At 40.8% G+C, this 24,230-nt stretch overlaps 1 protein-coding gene across 1 annotated transcript; it reads left to right on the top strand.

The window, feature by feature from the left end:
- Positions 1-23,996, top strand: kif28 (kinesin family member 28). Its single transcript, XM_007898411.2, has 20 exons — positions 1-34; positions 910-1,134; positions 1,402-1,556; positions 3,107-3,218; positions 4,457-4,524; positions 5,338-5,480; positions 6,565-6,686; positions 7,860-7,950; positions 9,649-9,709; positions 11,347-11,488; positions 12,565-12,709; positions 13,570-13,688; positions 14,786-14,893; positions 15,060-15,334; positions 15,762-15,896; positions 17,251-17,417; positions 18,111-18,217; positions 21,159-21,303; positions 21,926-22,131; positions 23,535-23,996. Exons 1-20 carry the CDS (start codon positions 11-13, stop codon positions 23,700-23,702), a joined length of 2,718 nt encoding a protein of 905 aa, XP_007896602.2. The 5' UTR covers positions 1-10; the 3' UTR covers positions 23,703-23,996.
- The last annotated feature ends 234 nt before the right edge of the window (positions 23,997-24,230 follow it).

Raw genomic sequence — 24,230 nt, 5'->3', positions numbered from 1 at the left:
TTGTTTCAGCATGTTAGAAATCTACAATGAAAAGGTAATTTTTCTTTTACTGATATATGCAGTAAATAAGTAATGTTTAAGTAAGATTTGACCACTGCTACCTTACGGTGTAAGTATTAAAGCAGTTATACAAGGTTCTAAGAAGGTATGATTGGAATTCTCCTGGTGTATTTGTTCGCCAGCAGGGCTATATTTCAGTAATTACACTAAATAATAATAATACAATACTGTATTCATTTATTTTACCTTGGAAGCAAGTAATACATTGGCAGTTTTGAAAAAAAACAAGACTGCTGAAGAATTTCTATTTCTCGCACATTGTCGACTTGCCAGAGTCTAGGAAGTTAGTCAACATGGAAATATCTACTCAGGTACTTCAATATTGAGACTGTACTGTAAAACTGCAGAGGGCATCTTCGTCACTGCTGTTGCTACTGGCAATTGACAGGTTCAGGCGTTGCTAATAAGATCAATATTTTCTGGTTAGCTGTATCACCTAATTATAATTCATTTATAGTTTACAGTTTCTTTACTGGGATGTTGTACAGCACCGCTTGCTGCACATAGCAAGGATGTGCAGCCTAGAGGAAGTGATGACAGCAGTTTGCTGATAACCTGAAAGTTGTTTTTTGCGAGGAGGCCCAGATTGTAAAATGGAAGTGTATCAAACCTGCCACCTACCAGGTCTATGCTGCTATTGTTTTCTAAACAGTAGTGTTTACTGGGTGAGCATGAAGGGAATTATGTTTGTAATCTGAGTGAGCTGTAGATCTGAAAAAAAATGACCTCACCAGAAAGACTGAAATTTCTCTTGACCTGCCATCAGTCTAATCTAAATTCAAGAACAAGTGAATAATGTTTGGTGCAAGAAGGTTATTTTACTACCTCTAAAATGCATCTGTTTCATAGGTAATTGATTTGTTATCTAAGACTAAGCAACTGGGGGGTCTGAAGGTGCGAGAAAACCATCAGAGAGGATATTACGTGGAGGGCCTGAAGTCAGTGCCATGTGAAAGCTATGAGAGGATTAAATTGCTGCTGGAGCAAGGAAACAGGAAGAGGAGCACTGCATCCACTAATATGAACACCATCAGCAGCCGTTCTCATATGATCATCACCATTCAATTCAAACAGGTACAGACGCAGACACTGTGGAATGGGGTTTCCCTGCGGTTCTTAAAAGAACTTACAGAAAACAGGCTTCAAATTAAAATTATTCAGCAATTTGCCAAATTCTAGATTTAACTGTTATGAAATATAAAGGGAACAGAGTAAATCAAGAGGCCCTGGTGGAATTTCTCCCTCCTTTATCCCATGAATGAATTATTTGACCTTATGGATATTTCTGTATTGCCAGCAGCCACAGATGAATGATTCTTTTATATTTGGCTCTTCATGCAGGTATTTCTGAAGGAGCACCTCACCAAACAATCTGACATAAGCCTGGTGGATCTGGCTGGAAGCGAGCGGCAGAAATCTTCTGGATCTGAGGGGGACCATCTGCGAGAGGGAGCAGCCATCAACCGGAGCTTATCCACTCTGGGCAATGTCATCAGGTAAAGGGAACTTTGAGAACACAGTTAAGGTCTTGACTGCTCTGTGACTCTCTTCTTTTAAGTAAGTTGTTTGTCCTGGAATATCAGAGAGCACCTTCTCTAAATGTTATACTTCCTTCTTAGATGTTGTAACTTCCAATCCAACACACCTATCTCTCCTGTACCTTCATCTGCACTGGCTTTTCCCTCATAAGATTAGGAGACTAATAGTGAGTGCACTTTTTACACTTGGTAGTAACATAACATAACATGTAGGAGCAGGAGTAGGCCATTCGGCCCTTCGAGCCTGCCCCGCCATTCAATCATGGCTGATCTTCTAATCTAACTCCAGCTAATAACCTGACCCTGCCTTATCCCCATATCCCTTAATCCCTTTTGCAATAAGAAATATATCTGTCTCAGTCTTGAATGTGTTCAAGGACTGAGTGTCAACAGCCCTTTGGGGGAGTGAGTTCCATACATTCACCACCCTTTGAGTGAAGGAGTTCTTCCTCAACTCAGTGCGAAAGAGCTGGCCTCTGATTTTAAGGTTGTGACCCCTGGTTTTAGTTTCTCCAACCAGGGGAAACAATCTCCCACTATCTACTCTATCATGCCCTTTGATGATCTTACAGGTTTTTATAAGATCCCCTCTAATTCTTCTGAGTAAAGTTACTCATCTTGGCATTTAGTGTTTAGAATGTCATTTCCCATGACATTAAAGATTCCATGACATTCTTTGAAAACAGAAGCGAGTTTCCCTCGGTGTCCTAGACAACAGTAACCCAAATAAAATTGGTCATTCACTTCATGGCCATTTGTGTGCTGTACACAAATTACCTGGGGTATTAACCTACAAAATACAGTCACTACTTTTTACAGTAAGCATTGTGAGACGTCATCCTGATGTGAAAGGCACTATAATCAAATGCAAATATTTTTATTATTTTGTGATATCATTTAAATTGAAGCCATGAATATGCACCATCTTTGTTTATTTACAGTTTTTAATAAATTAATAGGTCAGATACAATACTATACAAAATTTACATTTATAAAGTGCCTTTCATGTCAGGAGGATGTTCTGAAGTGCTTTTCAGTACTCGATGAGCTGGTGGGTGGGGAGGGGAAAAATGATCAAAGGTGTGGTCAAGGAGGAAAGTCTTGAGATGGGAAAGTGATGAGGGAGGGAACAAGTTAGAGGGACTTGGGGATGGAGTTCCAGAGAGGGGACAGATTTACTGAAAGCCAGCCTGCCGATGGTGGGGCAGGTAGGGCGAGGATAAAAAGCAGGCCGGTGTATGTTGAGTGAAGGGAGCAGCTGGATTGCTGTGGTTTGAGGAGGTTGCAGAGATAGGGGGGGTAAGACTACGGAAGGAACTGAAGGCGAAAACAAGGATCTTGAACTCGATCCCCTGGGGGTCTTTGAGAAAATAGTCTTTGGGGGTCCCTGTTGCCGGTTTTAGCTGTCTCTCCCCTATTTCACTGTAAATTGTGCTGAGATATTGTACTGATATCTTTGTTGAGTTTACATATTATACAGTGTTCATTTGTTCTGTGTTTCCTTCCAGTGCTTTGGCCGAAATAGCTGTGGGGAAGAAGGTAATGCATGTACCATACAGAGACTCCACAATTACTAAATTGCTGCAGTCAGCTCTGGGAGGAAACAGCAAGACAATCATGGTAAATGTACGCACTCTTCAGCTTCCATGTAACTCAGTGATAATGCGCACGTGGCCACTGCCACTGCAGGGGATTGGTTTAGGGGAGTTTCTTGATGTAGTTTCTATTCATAATTCTTGATTTGCCTTTCACGCGTCTGTAAGAGCCTGTATTTTTCTCACATCGTAACTTCAAGGCTTAATAGTTTTATTATCGAAAGGTGTAATAGAGTTTTATTATTATTTGAGCTATCAGAGTGGTTTGGGAAGATGTTAGGGTGGGTGATCTGGAAGGATGAGATCAAGTCGGCCAAAGCATCTTCTTCATCCGAATCTCGGTTGTGAACTTAACAAGCTTCAGAATATTGTAGGTAATAAGTAAAAGGGCAAAGATAGCCTCTCTCGGTCAGTATTTCTCTTTGTAAACCTATTAGGTTAAAATATTTTATTGTAATGATACTTTTTGTTCACTTGTGCTTTGTTTTGTTGAATAATTCTGTTTTATCTGGCAAATACTGACTGCATAAACAGGAAAAACTCTCTGGTTGCAGGAGATGAATTAGGTTATTAGCTGGAGCTAGATGAGAAGATCAGCCATGATTGAATGGCAGGGCAGGCTCGAAGGGCCGAATGGCCTACTCCTGCTCCAATATGTTAAACTTGCCATGGTATTTTTACATGACATTGGAAAAGAGAAGGGAGTTTCTCCCAGTGTCCGAGCTAACATTCCTCCAGACTAATTAGTCACTCATCTCATGGCATAAATGACCACCTTGCTAGTCTTTGCCTGGAAAACCAGTAGTTAACGTAGCTATAAAGTGGGTTGATAAAGTGTCAAGGTTAATAAGGCACCATTGGTGGGTGAATTTACAGCCATTCTGCCCTGCTCTCTGAAACTCCATCCTGGAGTATCTCTGACTTATCCTCCCTCTCCCCACTTTTAAAGCTCACCCTCAATACCCACCTCATTGATCACACTTTCGGTCATCTTCCCCCTGCTTAGCCCCCAGCCCCCCTCCCCTCACCCCCCCCCCCCCCCCCAGGCTCAGGAGACTAACCAGCTGTATAAAGTGCTTTGTTGCACCTCCAACGTGAAAAGCGCTCTATAAATGTAAATTGTAGAAAAATACATATTCTGTCTTTTAGTGATGAAAAGTATCAGGGCTTTTACTCCATTTGCTGTTTTCGCTAATCCCGCAGTCTTGCAAGGGGCAAATATTTTGAATATAAAATGTAATGATGTGACACCTGATTTTACAGATTGCCACAATCAGTCCTGCTGACATCTGCTATGAGGAAACGCTTTCCACATTACGTTATGCTGAAAGGTAAAGAACAACAATGTGTAATTTTCGCCCTCAAAATATATTCAATTCACTTCACTGTATATTCTGTGAAGTACTTTGAGACGTCTTGAAGACATGATAAGGTGGTATGTGAAGTGCACAGATTATTATTATTACTTTACACTCACTTTTATTTTCGGGGGAAGGGATTAGATTCTTTAAACACATAACTTTTTTATTTGCCTGTGTAGCTTTCAGCCATTTTGTCCCACTCTTTATAACTTTATCCTGGTATCCATCCACCTCGCTTGCTCCCTCCCACCACACTCTTAAAGCTCTCCTCCAGACTTGGGGGAGCTCCATGATAATGTAGCCATATATTGCCTGTGGAAGAAGTGGTTTAAATGGATCGTATGGTCTTTGCTCATTCCACACTTTCTTATATTGTTTATTCAGCAGTGCGTGCAATTGAACCTGTTTACTTCAACCACTGCCACCCCCACCCTAACACCATTTGTCTATCACTTTCTATCTTTAACTCTAAACTGTATAGTGTAAAAGCTTAGATACAGGTGTGCAATGCTGTTTGTGTGCATGTGAAAAGTTCCACGGATTAGCATGTAGGTGCTAGTTATCGCAATGTAGCCAGGACCAGTACATACATCCCTAGGAAATACTCGTAACTGCATACACGAATCTTAACAGTTTTTCTTGCATGTATCTCACAGCCTCATGCAGATAAATGGACATGTGAATAATTGGCATGAAGATAAATTATATTCTACTGTACAAATTGTGGCTTTAAGTAAAAATTGACAGTTGCTGGCCAATAATCACTCACTTCTATCATTAAAGGGCCAAGAATATCCAGAACAAAGCCATGATAAACCAAGGTCCTTCAGAGAGACTCATCCAGGAACTGGAGGCAGAAACCACCAAGTTGCTGTTAAAACTTTCAAAAATTGGGAACTCGGGCCAAAGGGTGGAAGAAGAAACAAGTGGGTGTCGGAACTGGTTACCAGTGAAAGGGCTGCACACTGTGATCTCAGTATTTGGGATTTCTTCTAAACAGATTTTATTTAAAAAAACAACGGCCGCTGCTGGAAAGATTCACTCCATGGATGTGGATGTCAGTCGAGGACAGGATAAGACTGTGATGCTGTCTCCCTCGGTCACACACAATCTCTGACATTCTGACACACATACTCTCTCTCTCCCTCACACACACACGCACACACACACACAGTGGAACTTTACCCCAGGATGAGGAGGTGTCTTTGAGACAGGAAAAGAATTGGAGGGGACATAAATTGAACATATTTTTCCTCTCATGTTTACAGTTAAACAATTAAACAATTGTTCTTTGAAAAATAACAACAAATGAAATAACACTAACCAAAACAATATTCGTTAAAATTAAAATAATAAGAGATGGTACTTTTGCTGAAGATTAATAGAGTGGGAAGTGCCCACTGTAAAGGGTGTGAGTGAAGCAATGAGGGAATGTGTTTGATGAGTTGAATGGGCGTTTGGTATTCTGTGACCTGCTAACCCCAAATCAACCTGTCCACTCCCTCCGCTCAGCAGACTCCGGTCTGTTCCATGTACCCCGCCCAACTTGCTCCCCAAAATTAGTGGTCGGGCCTTTAGGTTTTCTGCCCCATCCTTTGGAATTCCATTCCACAGTCTTTTTGCCTTGCTCCCTCCCTTGCCTCCTTCAAAGTATGTCTCAAGTCTCCTCTTCGATTGCGCATTCGGCCACCCTCCTGCCGCCTGCCCTCAACCCCCCCCCCCCAATCCCAATCCTCTTGGCTCGGGTCCAAATCCCTGACTTTCACATCAGGAGGACATCCTAAGGCATTACAAATGTAAATTGTTGTTGTGTTCCTTGTGTCTAATTCCAATCCAGAATATGAAGCAGATGGGAGAGTTTAACCTGTGTCGATGCAGATCTGTTTCTGCTACAACATTTGTATCTGTTCAGTGGGGAAGTGATGCAGTCAGCTACAGGTGTAAAAGGGGACCCTATAGGAGCTGGCTTTGTTTAATAGGTTTATTTGAAATCCTGCCTTCCCTCACCAGAGGAATTGCGACGTTTATTGGCTGACAACGAGCTTCAGATGCACGACATTCAGACTTCATGGGAGCAACGTCTTGAGAAGGCGCGGAAAGAATGGGAGCAGCAATACGTTGTGATATCGCAGGTGAGGACACATTACAACAACTTAGATCAAACTTCTCCAATAGTTTTATTGTCCATGAGTGGCCACAACTTAGGTACTGGAGGCCAAATCCTCTGCTATCGACCACAAAGTCTCAGCCTGTACTGCTGATAAGTGGTATATTATTATTATCATCAGTCGGCACTCACAGTTTGAGAAATTCCTGCCAGAATGCTTCCACTTGAGATACTGAGGTCAATGCCGCGGTATAACATAATGGGTTTCTAAATTAAGAAATCTGTTAACAAATACCGCAAAGTGAACTTGAATGTTCCCAAAGGAAGCCTGTTGTGCTGCAGAGCCACACTTTAGGGATAACTTGGCTTCTTCATATCTCTAGCTGAACATGACGTTAAATTAAAGTTTACCTTATTTTTGCCAAAAAGTGTTCTCCTGTGTCCTAATCACTAGAAAAGCACCCCCTGCTCCTGCTCACAGGAAGCAACAGTCACAGGATGCAAAGGTCACTTGGCTACATGTGCAGATTCATCCTGATGTCTGCAAATCTAAAGTTAAAACTCCTGAAAACTGAAAACAAACTGCTTGAAAGGCTCATTTAGTGAAGCCCCAGCCCAGTGTGTGGACTGCCATGCAGACCAGGAAGGTCCCAGATTCAATCACTGTTCTGTGGTGATCTCAGTCCAGGTATGGAAGGAGATGTGCTGGGAAGTGCACTGTGGATGTTCGGTGAGGATGATATTGAGCTTGGCTGAGTTGCATTTCACTGTCAAATAGCCAGCTGGCGTTCACTGTACATAAAGGGTGTCAGTTTATGTGAGATACTGGAGGGCAGCCTGCCCTTGTGGCGTCACTCCAAAGAGTAAGGCAGAAGTTTGGAAGGAATATTTCCTTCACACAAAAACTGCTAAACCCAACTACCATGGGCAACCTTCATTTTCCAGCAGGGGGAGTTTATCAACTGTGTGAACAATATGAGAAGTGAGCCTGAAATCTGATAGCTTAAGACAAGTTAAATGTTTCTAACAGAGCTACTCAGACTGTGGCGTGCGAACATCCATTTCAGTTGAACATGTATTTAATCTATAACATTTTAATGGTCATCACGAGCATCTTTTGTTATTGCCAATTTATTCCAGCTGTTTTCAATAGCGCACTTAATGGGAAATCTTAATGCATTCATAATCTGTTTCCTAGGAACAGGACATGATTCGGATCTTCCCTTATCTGTTGAATGTCAACGTGGACCCACAACTCTCTGGCATTGTCAAACACTTAATTCAAGATGGTATTGACCTATAACACTTTGTAGCTGTGAGTGTATCCAAACCCAAGCTTTTCCTTGATGCTGTCTACGATTGCTTCTATCTTGCCCAGTTCTGAACTGCTCAGTTTGCTGGAGACTTAAAAGTTGCATGATGTACTGTATTTCGCCAGCTGTAATATGTACTTTTTTTCTGGAATTTAAAAAAAAAGCCCTAGGTTTTCACTTTTCTTCTAGTACCCTAGCATTTCTCTGCCTCTCCCACCTGCATACCCCTCAATCTTCTGCCCACTCTCTTTGCTCAACTGGCTCAGACCTTCTGCACGTCTGTCCGCCCCTTCACTCCACAATCAGCGGCCATGCGTTCAGCAACTCTGCACCAGAACTCTAGAACTCCCTGCCTTAATCCTTCCACCTTGCTCCTTTCTTGCCTATCTTTAGATCGCACTTGAAAACCTTCCTCTTCCACCGTGCCTACAGTCACCTGCCCTCTCTCTCTGGTTCCATATCAAACTACGCTCTGAGACACCACCCATGTGAAAGGCACTGTCTAAATTCAAGTTGTTATAAATATTTCTTTCCAACTCAAGAATTCTTAACTCTTATAAAGTCCAATTGTGCCCAAGACTTGAACCTTGTTCCCGCTGCAAGGAGTGTTATCCAGCATATCTCTCACACTCTTTTACAATCTCCAGATTTTGTAAATCCAATTTTATCATTGCCTAATTGGAGTTCCTCATCCTCCTTCCTAATCCTCTCAGTGTTAGTGATGTCTTGCACTGTGAGGCACAGCCTGTCACTGTGTTTCTGAATGATAAATAAGATAAGCGTACTGTTTGATTTGTAGAGCAGGTTTTAGTGATGCAGTACTGTGTATCTGCACTCGTGCTTCATTATCCTATGTTGTGAGCTCATGAAGCACATTCCTCGAGATGGGTTAAACTCCATTCTCATCCAGAGAGTACTTTTCATGAAGTTGATTCTATGGGTTTATAAGCAACTCTAATCAGTAAGTATAAATGGGGCACTTCAGTCTTCACAGGAGAAGTCTAGGAAGGCAAATTTTAAACAGGGTTAATAACGTAACCTTATCCACATTACTTTTGGATACACCAAGACAACAGAACTAGAGGACATAGGTTTAGGGTTGCAAAGGGGAATTTCAGGACAGACACCGGAAAGTATTTGTTTATCCAATTGCCTTGAACTACGATGGATGTTTGAAGCAGGACACAGGACTCATTTACAAAAAAACTTGACGCTGTGATGGGAGGACAGTAGGGTGGGTGCCCTGGACGGATGAGATGAAATAGAGAAAGGCCCTTCGTCATTCAAATTGATCTTGTGATAACATGGTCTTCAGTGCACAGGACACACATGCAAAACTTATTGAATGGAGGAGAACAACCTTCAACTAATATGGATCGCACGGACCTGAATTTGGTTCCAAATAGAGAGAAAATTCCATTTTGGTTTATATCCTCTTGCTGAGTAAAATGTCATTCAGTAACTGGAGACGGGAACTTAGGTTGTCATGGTTTATTAAGCAACTGTATTTTTAGTGTTCACAATTTAGGAGGATGCAACAAGTAAGTTTGAATAACGGTTCCATTTAATGATATACTATCTGCCAAGAACATGCCTCTATCTTAAGAGTTGGTAGAATCTCGGCTGTTTTGAACTGCACTAAACATTTTATAATTTTTGTCTGTTTTATTCCAGGAGAAACTGTCATAGGTCATTCCAGCAGTTTCCCAAAGAGTATCACTATTAAAGGTTTGGGGTATGTGTAAGATTGCAACCAAATTAAAAGCCATTACTGTTTAATGTGCAGGTTGACATTTCAACAAACAAATGTATAAAGTAATTGTGAAATATGAAAGTATATAATTATTCCCTTTACATTTCACGTAGCTCCAACAACATCAAATGCAGTGACTTTGTATTTGGAAGCAAATGCAGTGGCCAATTTGTACACAGCAATGTCCCATAAACAGCTATGAGAAGATGGCCAATTTTATCTGACCAGGACTCTGGGAGAAACTCTTCTTTTTTCAAGTGGTGTCAGGGGATCTTTTATTTCCAAATGGATGAGATGAAATGGGGAAAGGGCTTTCGTCATTCAAAGTGATCTTTGAATGGACCTTGGTTTAACATTTCATCTGAAGGACTGTACCTATGACAATACAGCACTCCTCCAATACTGCAATGTCAGCCTAGCTTGAGTTTAAAGTCTCAACAATATAAATATAACTCTGAGTTAATGAATAATTAACACTTCAACCATGTCACCAAATGCATATAAATAATCCTGGTACTATATTACCCCCCATAGCTCAGTGAATAAGTGCTCTGGGACGCTACCCTGTGTGACGGGCACCATATAAATGCAAATTGTTATTGTTGTGAATACATTGTGTTACTGAGCTGTACAGGCCAGAAAGGTGACAGGTTCAATCAAGGCAGCAGATGTGCAACAATTGGACTCATTATGTCCATTCTCAAACAACAAAAAATTGTACTTATGTAGCGCCTTTCATGTCAGAGAACATCTCAAAGCATTTTACAAAGACAGAGCGGGAGCCCCAGTAGGTTGGGGGATAGGGGGTTGGCTATAGTTGACTGGAAAGGTAAGGAAGAACAATCAGCAAGGATTCTCTCCTATTTGCTATCCAGTCACTCCTGATGGAAGTACACGTGTGGACATTGGGTAAGGACAGGGTCAGTTTTGGTTGTGATACCTCCCACAGTCAAGAAACCAGCCATACCTCATTATCCTACACATGAAGGCTAGTTGATTTTAAGATTCTCACTCTCATGTACAACTTTCTTCATGCCCTGGTATCTCCCTACCTCTGTGACCTGCTTTACACCTCACTCCACTACCCATTCCCTTCACTCAGCTGTCTCCAGTCTCCTGCACGTCACTCCACCATCAGCAGATGTGCTTCAGCCACTAAGCCCTGAATCTGGATCCCTTCACTTTGCTCCCTTTTTGCCCATCTTCAGATCATACCTGAAGACCTTCCTCTTTGATTGTGCCCATAGTCACCTCCTCTCTCTCCCTGGCTCAGTGTCAAATTCCACCACTGGTATGCGCTCCAAGACACTACTCCAGTTAAAGCGTGCTATATAAATGCAAGTTGTCGTCGTCATTTTGTCCTGTATTTTAGTACAGCACCTTAAATTGTAACAGGAGTCACCACATTCAGGAGATTAAGAATAAAGGGAGAAAAGTAAAAGGGATTATAACTTATTATATTATTGAAGTTCAATCTCTTTAAAATAATTGAATCTTTTCCCCTGCTGTTGATGTATGTTTTTATACACTGAGGATTTTTTTAGTTATTTAACATAATGACTATTTTGCGGTCTTTATTTCTTGTATCAACTCATTCCTACACTATATAATTTGTACAGTATGTGTTTTTCCTACAGTATCTCAGATAAACACGCCACTATCACAAACCAGGACAGCACAGTAACTCTCGAATCATGTGGGCAAGCCAAAGTGACTGTAAATGGGATCCTTGTTCTTACTAAAGTTCACCTTAGACATTTGGTAAGTGTGTCCCACTGGAAAAACAGACTGCCCACGAGGTTGATATGATGCCTGATTAGACAGAATTTAATGTCTTGTCATGTGCTTATGATTAGGGTTTTTGAGGTATTTTAAGGGCAGTGATTTGGATGGAATGCTCTGTGCTGGAGATTTATCCGACCGAGAGACTAGAACCCTTAATACTAGCTCCTATGATAACAGCGCAGCTCAACGTGCTGTCGAAATGTAGCTCTTGTGTGAACATAATGTAATGTAGTGTAGTGTGCCTGGCCCGTGAGATCAAAAGGGGAGCTGGTTTGGACATTGCGTGGCCGACTCTCATGCGAGGAACCGTGCTCTGCAGCAACACAACCAGGATCAGAAGAAAAAGCCCGTCAACCTCGAAGTTGAGGTATTGGAGTTTTACCGGCTCTGGCTTTGAATACTTCTTCCACAACACGTCAGTATTCCCGACACTAAACATACAGGATTGCTTAGGCAAGCCACACATGAGCGAATGGTCAGTCTGGAGTGAAAAATGCTCTATGGAAATTGATATAGGATTCGGCTCCTGATGATGTCCCAGTGAACAACTGCTCAGATGAAGTTTCTGCCCACTCACCCAACTTTATTTGAATGTTTGGGCTCCTGAGTTGTCACACCACATTTTTCACCTCCATGTCTCTGTAATCATAAAACATGGGTAATTAAAATGCAATACAATTCACATTTATATCGCGCTTTTCACATTGGGAGGATGGCCCAAAGTGCATTCACAGTGCTGGTTGGGCACCCGAGCTGGGGGTGGGAGCTGAGGGGGCTGGGGAGGGGAAAGATGACTGAAAGCACAGTCAAAAGTTAAGTCTTGAGATGTGCCTTGAAAGAGGGGAAGGTGGGTGAGAATCAGAAGGACTCTGAGATAGAGTTCCAGAGAGTGGGGACAGAATAATAATAATAATCCTTGCATTTGATATAGCACCTTATCACATCTTCGAGATGTCTCAAAGCGCTTCACAGAATATACTGTAAAGTGAATTGTCTATATTGTGGCTGAAAAGACATTAATAATGGCTCACCTTTGTCACTGTTGGTACCAGGATCGAGTTATTTTGGGATCCAGCAGTACCTATCTCTACGTGGGGTTTCCCAGTGAGCGCAGCAGCGAGGACCTGACCAGATACGACTACGATTTCTTCCAGTGCGAGCTGGCAGCGGCGGAGGGGTTTGACAAGGATGTGCTTGGTAAGCAACTACTGACCCATTTAAACAGACTCTGCTCAACCAGAAAAGGTCCTGGTCCTCACTGAGTAGTGGCTTCAATAGAACCGGCAGGAAATGAGAAATGAGCGTGCGCATGTGTAGCTAGTGGAAAATCTTGCATAACAACCTCAGAAAGTTTCTGGGATGTGGGAATGCCCTGCCAAGCAAGGTGTAGAGGCAGAGCCCATTGTGGATTTCAACAGGGAGGTCCACAGATATATGAGACTAGAAAGTGTGGGGGATAATAATAAATAATAATCCTTGCATTTGATATAGCGCTTTTCACGTCGGGAGGACATCCCAAAGCGCTTCACAGAGCACACTGTAAAGTGAATTGACTGTATATTTGTGGGCGAACGTGGCAGCCAATTGCGCACAGCAATGTCCCACAAACAGTCATAGATTGAAAATGACCAATTTAATTATTGTTTTTGGTTTTTGGAGGGATTATTATTAGGCGTGTGGAGTAAGGAAACTTGCCCAAGATTTCGCCCTCTGCCTGGAATTGAATTCAGGTCTCTCACTTGCAAAGTGAGTGCTCTAACCACTGAGCTACAGGACTCCACGCAGACATAAGGCAGACAATGGGATTGAATGAGCACTTTGCTCTGAGAGCCGATGCAGAGCCAAATGGCCTCCAACTGGACTGCACATTACTCTGATTCTAGCCTGATTTGCTGGCTACCAGCCCTTCTCTATCTTGCCTTGGTTTCTTATTTCTATTTTCAATAGGAAAGATGTTTGCTTTGCAAGTACATATGTCACGTGATGTGTTGCATGTCACTGCTGAGGGAATGATTAGGGCTGCACCTTCAGTGTTGGTCTTGTCCTCCACTGATCAGGTGGTGTGAGCGGGAATCACAGGGAAGCAGACCCGAGCGTGCTGGCCGTGTTCCACGATTACATCAGAGTGAAACCCATGGTGATGGAGGCAAACCAGATCAGCCACGAGCTAAACAAGGTAACCTCAGCACTTTGGGATGTCCTCCCGAAGTGAAAGGCGCTCTACAAATGTAATTATGTTGTTTCGTTGTTAACCTCCATTTACTGCCAGGATCCTCGCCAACACTCCTCCTATCTGTCCAGGCAGGGAAGCAGTCTGTGTCTGACAGTTGCACCATGGTTCTCCTGTTTGATTATGTTTTTGTAATGCTTTCCAAGAACAAGGGGTCACAGAGAGAGGAAAGGAAAGGCAGTTTTTGCAAGTATCGGGGTGCATTGTGATGTATTGTTGCTCGTGTAGCATTTACAGGATAATAGATTGATTGGAGCTTGGAAGTTTGTTGGGAGAGTTGGACAGATGACCATCCATTTTGAGACCCTATTGAAAGTTAGCCAAGTGAAAGGGAGGAATGGTCTCTTGGGGGTTGGGTGGGGTCCTAAGTTGGGTTTGCTGCCTGACAGGATTTGATGCCATTGCTGACTCAGAGTCCTGCAAGTCACGTCCTCATCTTACGGTTTCTAGAAGGATTCACGGAAAGACGGGAACAAATGTGTGTGGGTGTCGGTTTATTCTGCTTTATGAGACAACGAGAGATGGTGCAGTTTAAGCGAAGAGAGACAATTGCTATTGCCAGTAACTGCCTCCTTTTATGAACTGCTGCTCACGATTATAAAATGCCTGGTTTATCCAGCTAGCCCTCCCTGAATAAACAAAACCATCCAAGTAACAGGCAGCTCCTGGACTCCACCTCAAGCATCTACTGAAAAGGTTCTGGTTTAAGGTCCTGCACCAGACGATGTGGACGTAAAATGAAAAGTGTTAGGCAAAGATATATCCTGATTGGCAGCTGATGATGGATAGCCGTGGTAGTTTAGATCCTTTCTAAGGAGTCAAAGCCAAGTTTTTCTGCTTTTCCTAGGGTCAAAAGGGCATGAATGAGGGAGAAGGAAATAGAGGGGTATGGTAGATGGAGTAGGAAATTGGGGATTCATGTGGAGTATAAACACTGGCTCAGACTAGTTGGGCTGAACTAGTCTGACTGTAAATCTGTTTGTAAGTTGAACATTCAGAGGGATTTTTCAATATATGTATGTGTTTTATTTTTATACTGCAAGGAACTGAAGTTTGAATTGGAAGTGAAGAATTTAGCGTTAACAGATTCCAGGGGCCGTGACCTGACCAAGGAAATTATTGTGAAGGTAACAAACAAGGTGGCAGATCAGGTAAGATGGAAAGGTCTCAGAGACGAGAGTGCTGGTGATGAAGCTCTTTTTGGTACCAGTTATATTCACCATTAGTAAAATCATTCAGACTTTGTGCTGCTACCAGCTAGCAGGAGGTGCACAAGATCGACATGGTCCAACACGTCTTCCAATTATTTATTCCCAGGTGTGGGTGTGGTCAAAGGCCAAGTTTGTGAACAGGAAGTTCATCATGGAAGACATGTATCAGCGTTTTGTGGATGGAGAGAGCATTGCTGTGGGAAGAGAGAATGATCCCTTTTGGGACCCTGTTGAACCTGTACATCTGGGCACTGCCCATGTCTGGCTCCAGTCACTTATCTATTGCATTGCACTAGAGGAACAAGTGGAGTTTCACAATTCCCAAGGCAAAGAGGAGGCCATTTTACAGATGAGTTTAGTGCCATGCACTCCAACTGGACAGTAAGTAATAATAATAATCCTTGCCTTTGATATAGTGCCTTATCATGTCAATGAGACGTCTCAAAGCGCTTCACAGAATATACTGTAAAGTTAATTGATTGTATATTTAATCACAACAGCCAATTGTGCACCAATTGACTAACAACCGGATACTTACTGCTAAGTTTTAGCCCGGTCGGGAATCAAATCCAGGTCCTCTCACTGCAAAGCGAGCGCTCTAATCAATATGCCACAGGACTACACAACTGACTGTCAGACTGAACTAGTTTGCACAACAAAGCCAATAGAAGTATATCAGTTCCAGGGATCATAAAATGAGCGACACTATTAATGAGCTCTTTGAAGAGTAAGGTTTTCTGTCCAGGTGGAAGCTTGCACTATTGCCCAGATGTACTATTCTATTACTAGCCAGGTGTACTTTCTCTAGGCCTCATGGAGAAGATGGGATCCTCATTGACCCCACAGAGTTAGTGGGCCAGAGAATGGATTTTCAGGTTCAGATCACAAATTGCCTGGGAGTGAAATGGTTAAAGCAGAACAGTAAGAGAGGAATTCAGATCAGGTAAGAAAGAACCTTCCCCACCCCCATTCCCATAGGCAACAAATTGCTTTGTTCATATATCCCTTTAGATTGGTTTACAAATCACTCAATAGGATTTCCCTGCAAACCAGACCATATCCCAGCCAACAGTGTGTGACCTCAACTCCTGGAGATGGGGTAAGAGTGGCCTGGGGTAATGAACCCTGTAGTTTGTCCTTGTACTGAACCTTTTGAGGTAAGTGTTTGCATCTCCTCAGTGCCTTTCCCATGACGTTGTTGAGAATTGGACACCACTGTGAATCTCAAGTACAAGACAATGTCCTACTATTCTGCATCACAATGCTTTAAACCACTGATCTGCTACATGATTATTCTGGCTAATCTTATTTAAAACTGAATTAAACCCCAGTTCATGACTGAGTCTCTGTGCTAGTTAGCCCAGTTACATGATTAACAAACCACAATTTTACACATTTCTTCATGTAACCTACCTACACATGGGAAATCCTATGTATTGGGATGGGGAGAGTACGCATTTCATTTTAATACATGGGAATTTCCCTTACAAATGTGTAACTATCAGTCTGGTTTGGAAACTTAAGTGTGCTGATGGATCTCCACATAATGTCCTGTGGGTTTGCTGATAGCCACAAGGATCAGCTGCACCTCGTTCATTTACTGGGGAGATCATTCAGCATCAATCTCCTGGTGCTTGACATTAGCAAATAGAACCTGTTGTCATTCCCTGGCAAGATTCACACTTGAAGAAAAGCCATTTGGGTGAGGCACCAGCTGATGCTCACATAAATCACCACTTTCAGGATCAAAGGGATGACGTTCTTACTAATAACAGGTGTGAGTGAATGACTGCATATCTTAAAACACCCCTTTTTTTTCTTTAGCAGAAATTGCAAAATGATTAATTCTATCTTAATTAAACTGGTTTTCTGCAGTTCTCAAAAGACAAAAATGGCTTCATAAGTAAGATTGAAGTTGGCAAATTAAATTCTGCATCCTTTGAAATGCTTAAAATAAAAAAAATCTAAACTCTGGTGGAATTTTGTTCTCAAAGTTCTCTGGAGTAATTGTGTAAGCTCACGACACAGTCCATAGCTGAGCTGAACAATAACGTAAGTTCTTTCCAGTTTGACACAGACACCAAAATTATGATGTTTAGTGAAGAAAGACCCTTGTCATAACGAAACAGCAGTGACTGCCAATTTTATGTATGTTTATTGTATATTTCCTGTAATATTCTGTTGGCTCAGATAATATTCACACAGTTTGTGAACCCAGTAAATGGGACAATAAACTAAGAATGACTAGCATTGTGATACTTCACAATAATTTGCTCACTGCAAGCTCATTCTTTCAGTTACCATGTCATCAACCATCAGCGCCCTTTCCCTACAAAATCAGTCTGGAACTCTGTGAATCCCAGGATAGATCACATGCTGCAGTTCACAGTGAAAAGTGTCTCACAGGAGCTGTTGAACTATCTACAAGACCATGCCATGGTTGTGGACCTGTGGGGTCTTCAAGGTAACAAAATAAAGTCCATGTACATAGTGGTGGCGTTCTTTAAATATTTATAATTCCATCTTACACTAAAGTATTTAAAAGTTGATGTTGCTGAGGTGAAGACATGATTGAGTGTTCAAATATAGTGTTAAAGAATAGTGGGCTTTAGATAATAGTGATTTAGATAATAGTGTCTTCTGTGATTATCTACCACCGAGTTTGCAACAGGGAAGATGTCAAAGGGAAGCAGGTTGCCTAGTCAGAATCATGAGAGAATATCAGCCAGGCAGCTCTGGCACATTACAAGGGGATTGAGTAGATGTCAAAAACATGTGACCTCAGGGCTGGGAAATGTTGCATTGCTTAAGAGAGGTAAAAAGTGATGGAGAAATTAAACTTTTAAAATAGGCTATTCTACAAAGGAAGAAACCTGTGGGGATAAATTCCACCCTTATTCTATTTGTAGAGCATTTTAGAGCGTGCAGAATTTGGCAAATTTAGTCTTGCCTTTAAAGCCATTTTTCTGTTTTTATTAAAACAATTTACAGAAAACGGGCATCAAGTTTGTCTGTATTTAAGAAACTCCCATGATCTGGACATTCTAAAATCCTGCATAAAGTAAATGTAGACCCAGGCAGAATTTCTCTCCAACGATGCATCACCTCTCAAAATGGTTCTAACTTTTTCTTTGTACTTTTGTTTCATGCTATGAAGATGGCTGTGCAGAGATGGCCTCCTCTCTAGAAGGTGCTGAGATCACTGAGGAAGGAAGTATCATTATCGACTATCCAACAGTAAACCCGCCTGGCAATAGCAGCTTGGTAAGGGCATGTTATGGTCTTTGCCACTTTTTGGTGAATATCCCTCTTTTGATGTCAGTCTGACTCACTTGTGTAAGATTCTTTAATTAATGTGTTAAGTAATATCTCAAATTATATTAGCAATGTTTATATATTTGAGACATATGGTCAATTTCATATGATGGGAGATGGTTTTGACTAGCTTCGCAGAAGAAACAAAAGACTCTTTATAAACAACAAATATATATATTATATTACATTTTTGTACAACATTTGTGTCAGTCCTTACTTCATCGCAGAATCACAAATTTAAATGAACCCTTACATTGACGCCCGAACAGGGACCTTGTTGTGTTGAAGTGGGATAAATACAAATGTTTAATATTGTTTAGAAATTAAGTACTTGTGTAAGTTGATGAGTTACGTTTAGTGAGTTGGAGACTGATTTATGGTGTATGGATTGGCGTCAATTATACTGAGACATGGCAGCTATATCGGCTAGCTAATATGTCCTGTATAATTGGATGCATTAACAGTTATTGTCTAATCCCATTTGGTGACTAACCATCCTAGGGGGGCTTCCTGGGCTCCATTCTCTTACTCCTTATTAACTCTGTGTTTAGAAAGGAAAGGAGAAAGAGGTGAGAGGCAGAAGTCAAAGTGAGAGAACTTAACCTTCGGGATGCCCTGGCTGAGAGAAATACGACATACCATCAGCGAGCTTAAGTATATTATGGGAAAAGAGCAGGAGTACAAACCTGAAGAAAAAAGTGCTAGTTTGGATCTAAAAAGTGTGGTAGGACAAATGAATGCAGAATTCGGAAAGCTACGAGTTGAACTGAAAGCTTTTCAAAGGTCAGGCAGCTGCGGCATCTGGTGTCCTTCCAATGTATAATATATAGGGAGGAGACAATAGGAGGCCACTGTAAGCTATTTTTATTGGACGCTGGTGTCTCTCAAACTGTTATATATGCAAAGGACCCACAAAATTTGTGGTTTGCATCTGAAACAGTTACTCAATTAGGTGGTTTTACAGGCAATTGTCAATATGGGGTGGAATCAATTCCAATTCCACTTCAAATTGGACATTTAGAAATAAAACGGCCATTTTGGTGAATGCTACAGCCAATTTAAACATTATTGGTGCAGATCTGATGGACAAATATCATTTGATAATTGATTTTTGCAAACAATCTACTATGGCAAGTTAAAAATACCAAACCTGGCACATACATTTGGAGTAAAATCATGGAGCTGTTTTATGCAGTAAAGAAAACCGAGGAGTATGATTTAAAGAAAGTGTTAATGCATAACAATATAACATTGCTAATGTACTAGCCACTAATAATGTTGTTTTTGCAAATCACAAACACGATTGTGGAAAGTTATCAAGACAGAATCAAACCCCAACAGAATTACTTTTAGATGGTGGCTTAAAAGATGGATTAGTAGAAAACCCATCTGATTATCTAAAGAGTCCATTCAAGGCTTGTGATATAAGTGGTCCAACTTATCTGAAGGGTCTATTCAAGGCGGTTGAAATTCCAAAATCTACTACTGTCTACATCAATAGTTCTATTTCAGTAGTGGAGGGGTAAGGTGTGTAACACAGTGTGAGACTGTGGGAGTGAGGAGTCAAAAATCTGTAGATTTAAAATTTGCCTAAGACACTGATGTGGATTAGTGAGTGGTTCTGACAATGTTTCGGAATGACTATTTGCAGTGGGCGCGCCCACATCTGGACATCGATCCAACACTGCTGCGCTGGAGTGACTGGGTCAGGTAGCCTGGAGGCCTGATTGTACAGAGGACATGGAGCGCTGTTGTAGAAAATAGCCTAATCAGGGCACAGATTAACCCTGACTTAAATTTTAAAAAATGCATTGTTGAAACAACTGATGAGTCAGTGAATAGACCATTGAGATCTGTTCAGTCATTAGAAGATGCAAGTACAGAGGTTGCAATGACATTAAAATGATTACAGAAAAAAGTATTCAAATAAAGATAAGAAGCTTCTGGGGGGTTTATTATAAAATATTGTGTTATAAAATAAATTTTGCAGCTACAAAATGACCAATAAGGTTATGTGTTTGTTTTTCTCTCTCAGTTTTGTTTTATGTATTTGGTATTTTGTCTTGATATGTAAAGATATGGGAAAGAAAGAAAGTCTATGCAGCAGAGAATATGACAAGTTGGAAAAAAGGGAGAGCTAGCGAGAGAACAGGAGGGGTTAATTGAAAAAAGAACACTAGCAAGAAAAGGGCTTGTCAAATACATGAGGGAGTGTGCCTGAAGGAGAATGGATTCGAGGGATATGAAAGAGGGGATTAGGATGGATGGAGGCTCATGTGGAGTTTCAATACGGGCAGGGACTAATTGGGCTATTTCTATTGTATTTCTTTGCTGAAATACCATGCACTAATTCTCCATCCCTGCACTTTTGAAATATTGTAATTGAGAGATGTGCAATCCATGAATAGATATACTCCATGTCCTTTTGCTGGACAGTCTGTTGAAGGGGATGTTGGAGACCTGAAACTAGCTCTGTGTAGAAGCGAAGCAATGAGGGATCATTCATCTTTGGTGCAATGCATGCAAATATAGTACTTTGAGCAAAACAGTAAATATGGAGTTATCTTGCAGCAAAGATATTGCCTAGGCTTTTGTGTTTGTTCTGTTTACCTGGAACTGACATGTTGTTGGTTCTGCTTAACTGGAAGCACCATATCCAGTTAAAATAAAATACCAAGTGATTGGTTGTCATCAATATTCATGCAGGACTAAGAATTGAATTTTTGTTTTTTAGTGTTGGCAAATTATACTCTTTCTTATATTTTAAATGACGAATTGTTAAATCATCCTTAATGTATGTACTGTGGGGTACCTTACACAAACAGCCAAGCTATCAAATGCAGTAAATGCCATATATCATTTACAGTCGAGGCTTATTGTTATTTTGCAGGAGGTGAGTGAAAACCAGCTCCCTGAACTTTATACCAAATTGTCCAAGTTGGAGCAGAAGATTGAACTTCTGAAAGATGTCAACAAAACCTTAAGGAAAGAAAATGTTGCTCTGAAGGAAACCTTAAGAAAAATAATAAGCGAAGGTACACAGAATAAGCAGACTCACCACAAGAGCAAATATTCTCATTAAAAATGTTTCATTCATCGCAACGCAGATTAAGTGTTGATTTTATCATTCTTTTAATCCACAGTGATTAAAAATCAAATGTCCAATCTGTCACCAGCTGAAATTAGTTAATTTACCACAGACTAGTTCCAAACTGGGATACTGACAGAATTAAAGACAATCATTTTAGTTTCACACCTTAACAAATAACACTTAGTGCAGTGCATGATGCTGAGAGATAGTCTGCTACTTCTAATAAGGCACTGAGATTTGATTAAGATCCTTTGCGTTTGTATTCTTTGCTGTGTTTGTGAGCTACTCAAAATGGATATATTCTGAGCCCAGTCTCAGCCACAGAACGGCATGGACTGGCTGAGCAGAGGTTAGGCAGCACCAAACAAGCGGAGGAAAAACTTAGGAGAAATAGTTGTCCACAAGTTACAGTTGTTAACGGACTTCATAGACAGATATTGGTGGAAGCTTGAGACCATGGCTTTGGTTCACCATAAGATGAATCTGGTCAGTTAAAAGTGTGATGGGATAAAGGAGGCTGAAATAGCATTTGAATAGAAGAAACTTAATTTTCACTTATTCTCCAGGTACTAGGCCTGAATTGAATCTTACCTACCAAAAGAGTTTACCCAGCAACAGAACCCAACAAATAACCATGTCAAAAGACTTTGGCTTCAAGAGTGTTCCAAAGCCCAGCTATGACGTTGAATTTGCCAAAGCTCTCAAATTGTTTTACCAAAGCATGAACAGAGTGCGAAGCCAACTCCTGGAGTTACAACGGCATAGGCCAACGGTATGTTTAGTGCAAGTGCAATTCTTTAATCATTTGTTAATGCTTCAATGTAATGACACTGAGCAATAGGATACAGGCTGCCGTGTCAATCATGGCTCTGCCATGAGGAGACAGTGAGAAGCTAAGGTCAGCCATTTCACTAGAGGTAAGGAGTAAAATTCTGAAGCACTCCTGCACACAACCTGAATGGCATCTTTATGAGTCGTGCCTTGTCCAAGGAATAAATCTGTCACCTCTGTCAGCCAGAGAGAAAATGAAAACAGACTTTGATGATTTGTTTGGGGGTGAACTACTGTAGTGTTACATGCCAAAAATGTTAATCTTTTTCAATTTAAGATTGTCATATGAACAATTTATCTTAAACAATTTTAGATAGATATTTGGGGAGGACAAATTTGCAGGGCTATGGGAGAGAGTGGGACTAATTTGGACAACTCTTTCAAAGAGTAAGCATGGACACAATAGGCCAATTGGCTTCATTCTGTGCAGTGTAATTCTATGGTTCAATTAATTTATGCCATGTGTCTATTTAGTTAGTTAAAGGATAAAATAGCAACATGCCGGGTGTGTTTAGCAATTATAAAATGCTTTAGTACAACCTTGGTAAAGCATTGGTTTTCAGTCTAACTGGGATGTTGCGCTCCAATAGACAGTCTAGTTCCAATGCTAGGATCTCTGATATTTTCAATCTAATAAGGATTGGAGCTAAAACACCTCTAGTAAAGAGGATAAGTTTCATCTGAAATGTTATTGTTGCTGCTGTGTAAAACAGGGATTTATATTAATTGGCCAGTATAATTTATCACAAATATAAATACTGAATTACTGATTAGCCAAGGAATCAGTAAAAATGGACTAAAACGAGCTTCATTAGTTATAAAATTCTGATCCAAATCAGAATGTTTACACAATTTAGAGATACAGCAGTGCTAGTTTGTTTAATCTTGTATTTTAGTTATAAATATCCTGCTACAAACTAGTTGAAGCTCTCTCCAAAGAAACCATAAACTTCTTTGAGATGTGGTACACTCCCAGTATTGTAAGTTGCTGTATAAAAGCTCCCAACAAGTGTACTACATTCTGATACAAAGAACAGGATTGCACAAACTTGTATAGGAAACAGCCTGCTGTTGTAATGGGGCTTCAGTAGGTTGAGATCAAATGGATCAAAGAACCTTTCTCTTGTGATTTTGAATCAAGTAAATTCTGTGAAGTGCTTTGAGATGTTTCATCTTACATGTTACTTTAGTTGTGAACAGTAACCATACACTCACTAGCAGTAACATACTACTTGCACATGCGTAAAAGAGTGTTAGATATCAAACACAAACTGGGGATATTTTAGTCCTGATGAAATGCCTTTGTGATGATCCTACTTAATAGATTAACATGTTGTGTTACAGGATGAAGATAATGTTGAAATATTGCAAATATCTATCGATGAACAAAGTCAGATGATAAAGGATTTTGGAGACCATCTTGAATCATGCATTAATACCCTGAAGAATGATGTTGCTTTTATCATTAAAAAAAAGAGAGAGCATAGCTGGTGTAGTTCAGCGACAAAGTGAAACAAGGTCTGCTTCACACAATTGATCTTTGAGGCAGCTCAAAATTCCCTTTTCTGCTGAAATGCTCATTATTTAGGACTGTCCAGTTCCCTGCTCAATGGTAATGATGATACTGTTATCCACAAAACTGCAAGGATTATTTTTATATACATCATTGTTTGCAAGATGAATAGCAGCCAATCACTGGTATTTCCAACAAGCAAGATTAATGGCTGCCATCTGAGGGAGTGTTGTCCCGATTTTCTGGCTTCCATCTACAGATAAATTAAAAATTTGATGTAAATAAATCTTCAATAGGACAGTGCTGTTTCTCTAAGTACACCTGTACTAGGATTAAGACCGCTCAATGCTCTGCCAGTATTGTAACGTTGCTATTAGTCGTGCAGAGCTGCCCAGTTTGAACCCCCTACCATTCATGTATCCAGTTATTAGCACAAACATGTCAACATAATTTTTGGAAACAAAAATGCCAGTGGATGTGGAATAGTAGTCATAGTAGCTCAGGAACCATCAGAATGTATTTTTAAA

This window comes from Callorhinchus milii, unplaced genomic scaffold, assembly GCF_018977255.1.
Source record: "Callorhinchus milii isolate IMCB2004 unplaced genomic scaffold, IMCB_Cmil_1.0 Scaffold3, whole genome shotgun sequence".
Lineage (NCBI taxonomy): Eukaryota > Metazoa > Chordata > Chondrichthyes > Chimaeriformes > Callorhinchidae > Callorhinchus > Callorhinchus milii.
The sequence above is the reverse complement of the archived record's forward strand: the minus strand, read 5'-3'. Positions and strand labels throughout refer to the sequence as shown.

What these genes read in the sequence shown, in the direction of transcription:
- kif28 (XM_007898411.2), top strand. Translation starts at nt 11, where the DNA reads ATGTTAGAAATCTACAATGAAAAG. An exon ending in AATACGTTGTGATATCGCAG is followed by an intron (nt 6,687 to 7,859) that starts GTGAGGACACAT and finishes TCTGTTTCCTAG; the next exon opens with GAACAGGACATGATTCGGAT. An exon ending in CAAACACTTAATTCAAGATG is followed by an intron (nt 7,951 to 9,648) that starts GTATTGACCTAT and finishes GTTTTATTCCAG; the next exon opens with GAGAAACTGTCATAGGTCAT.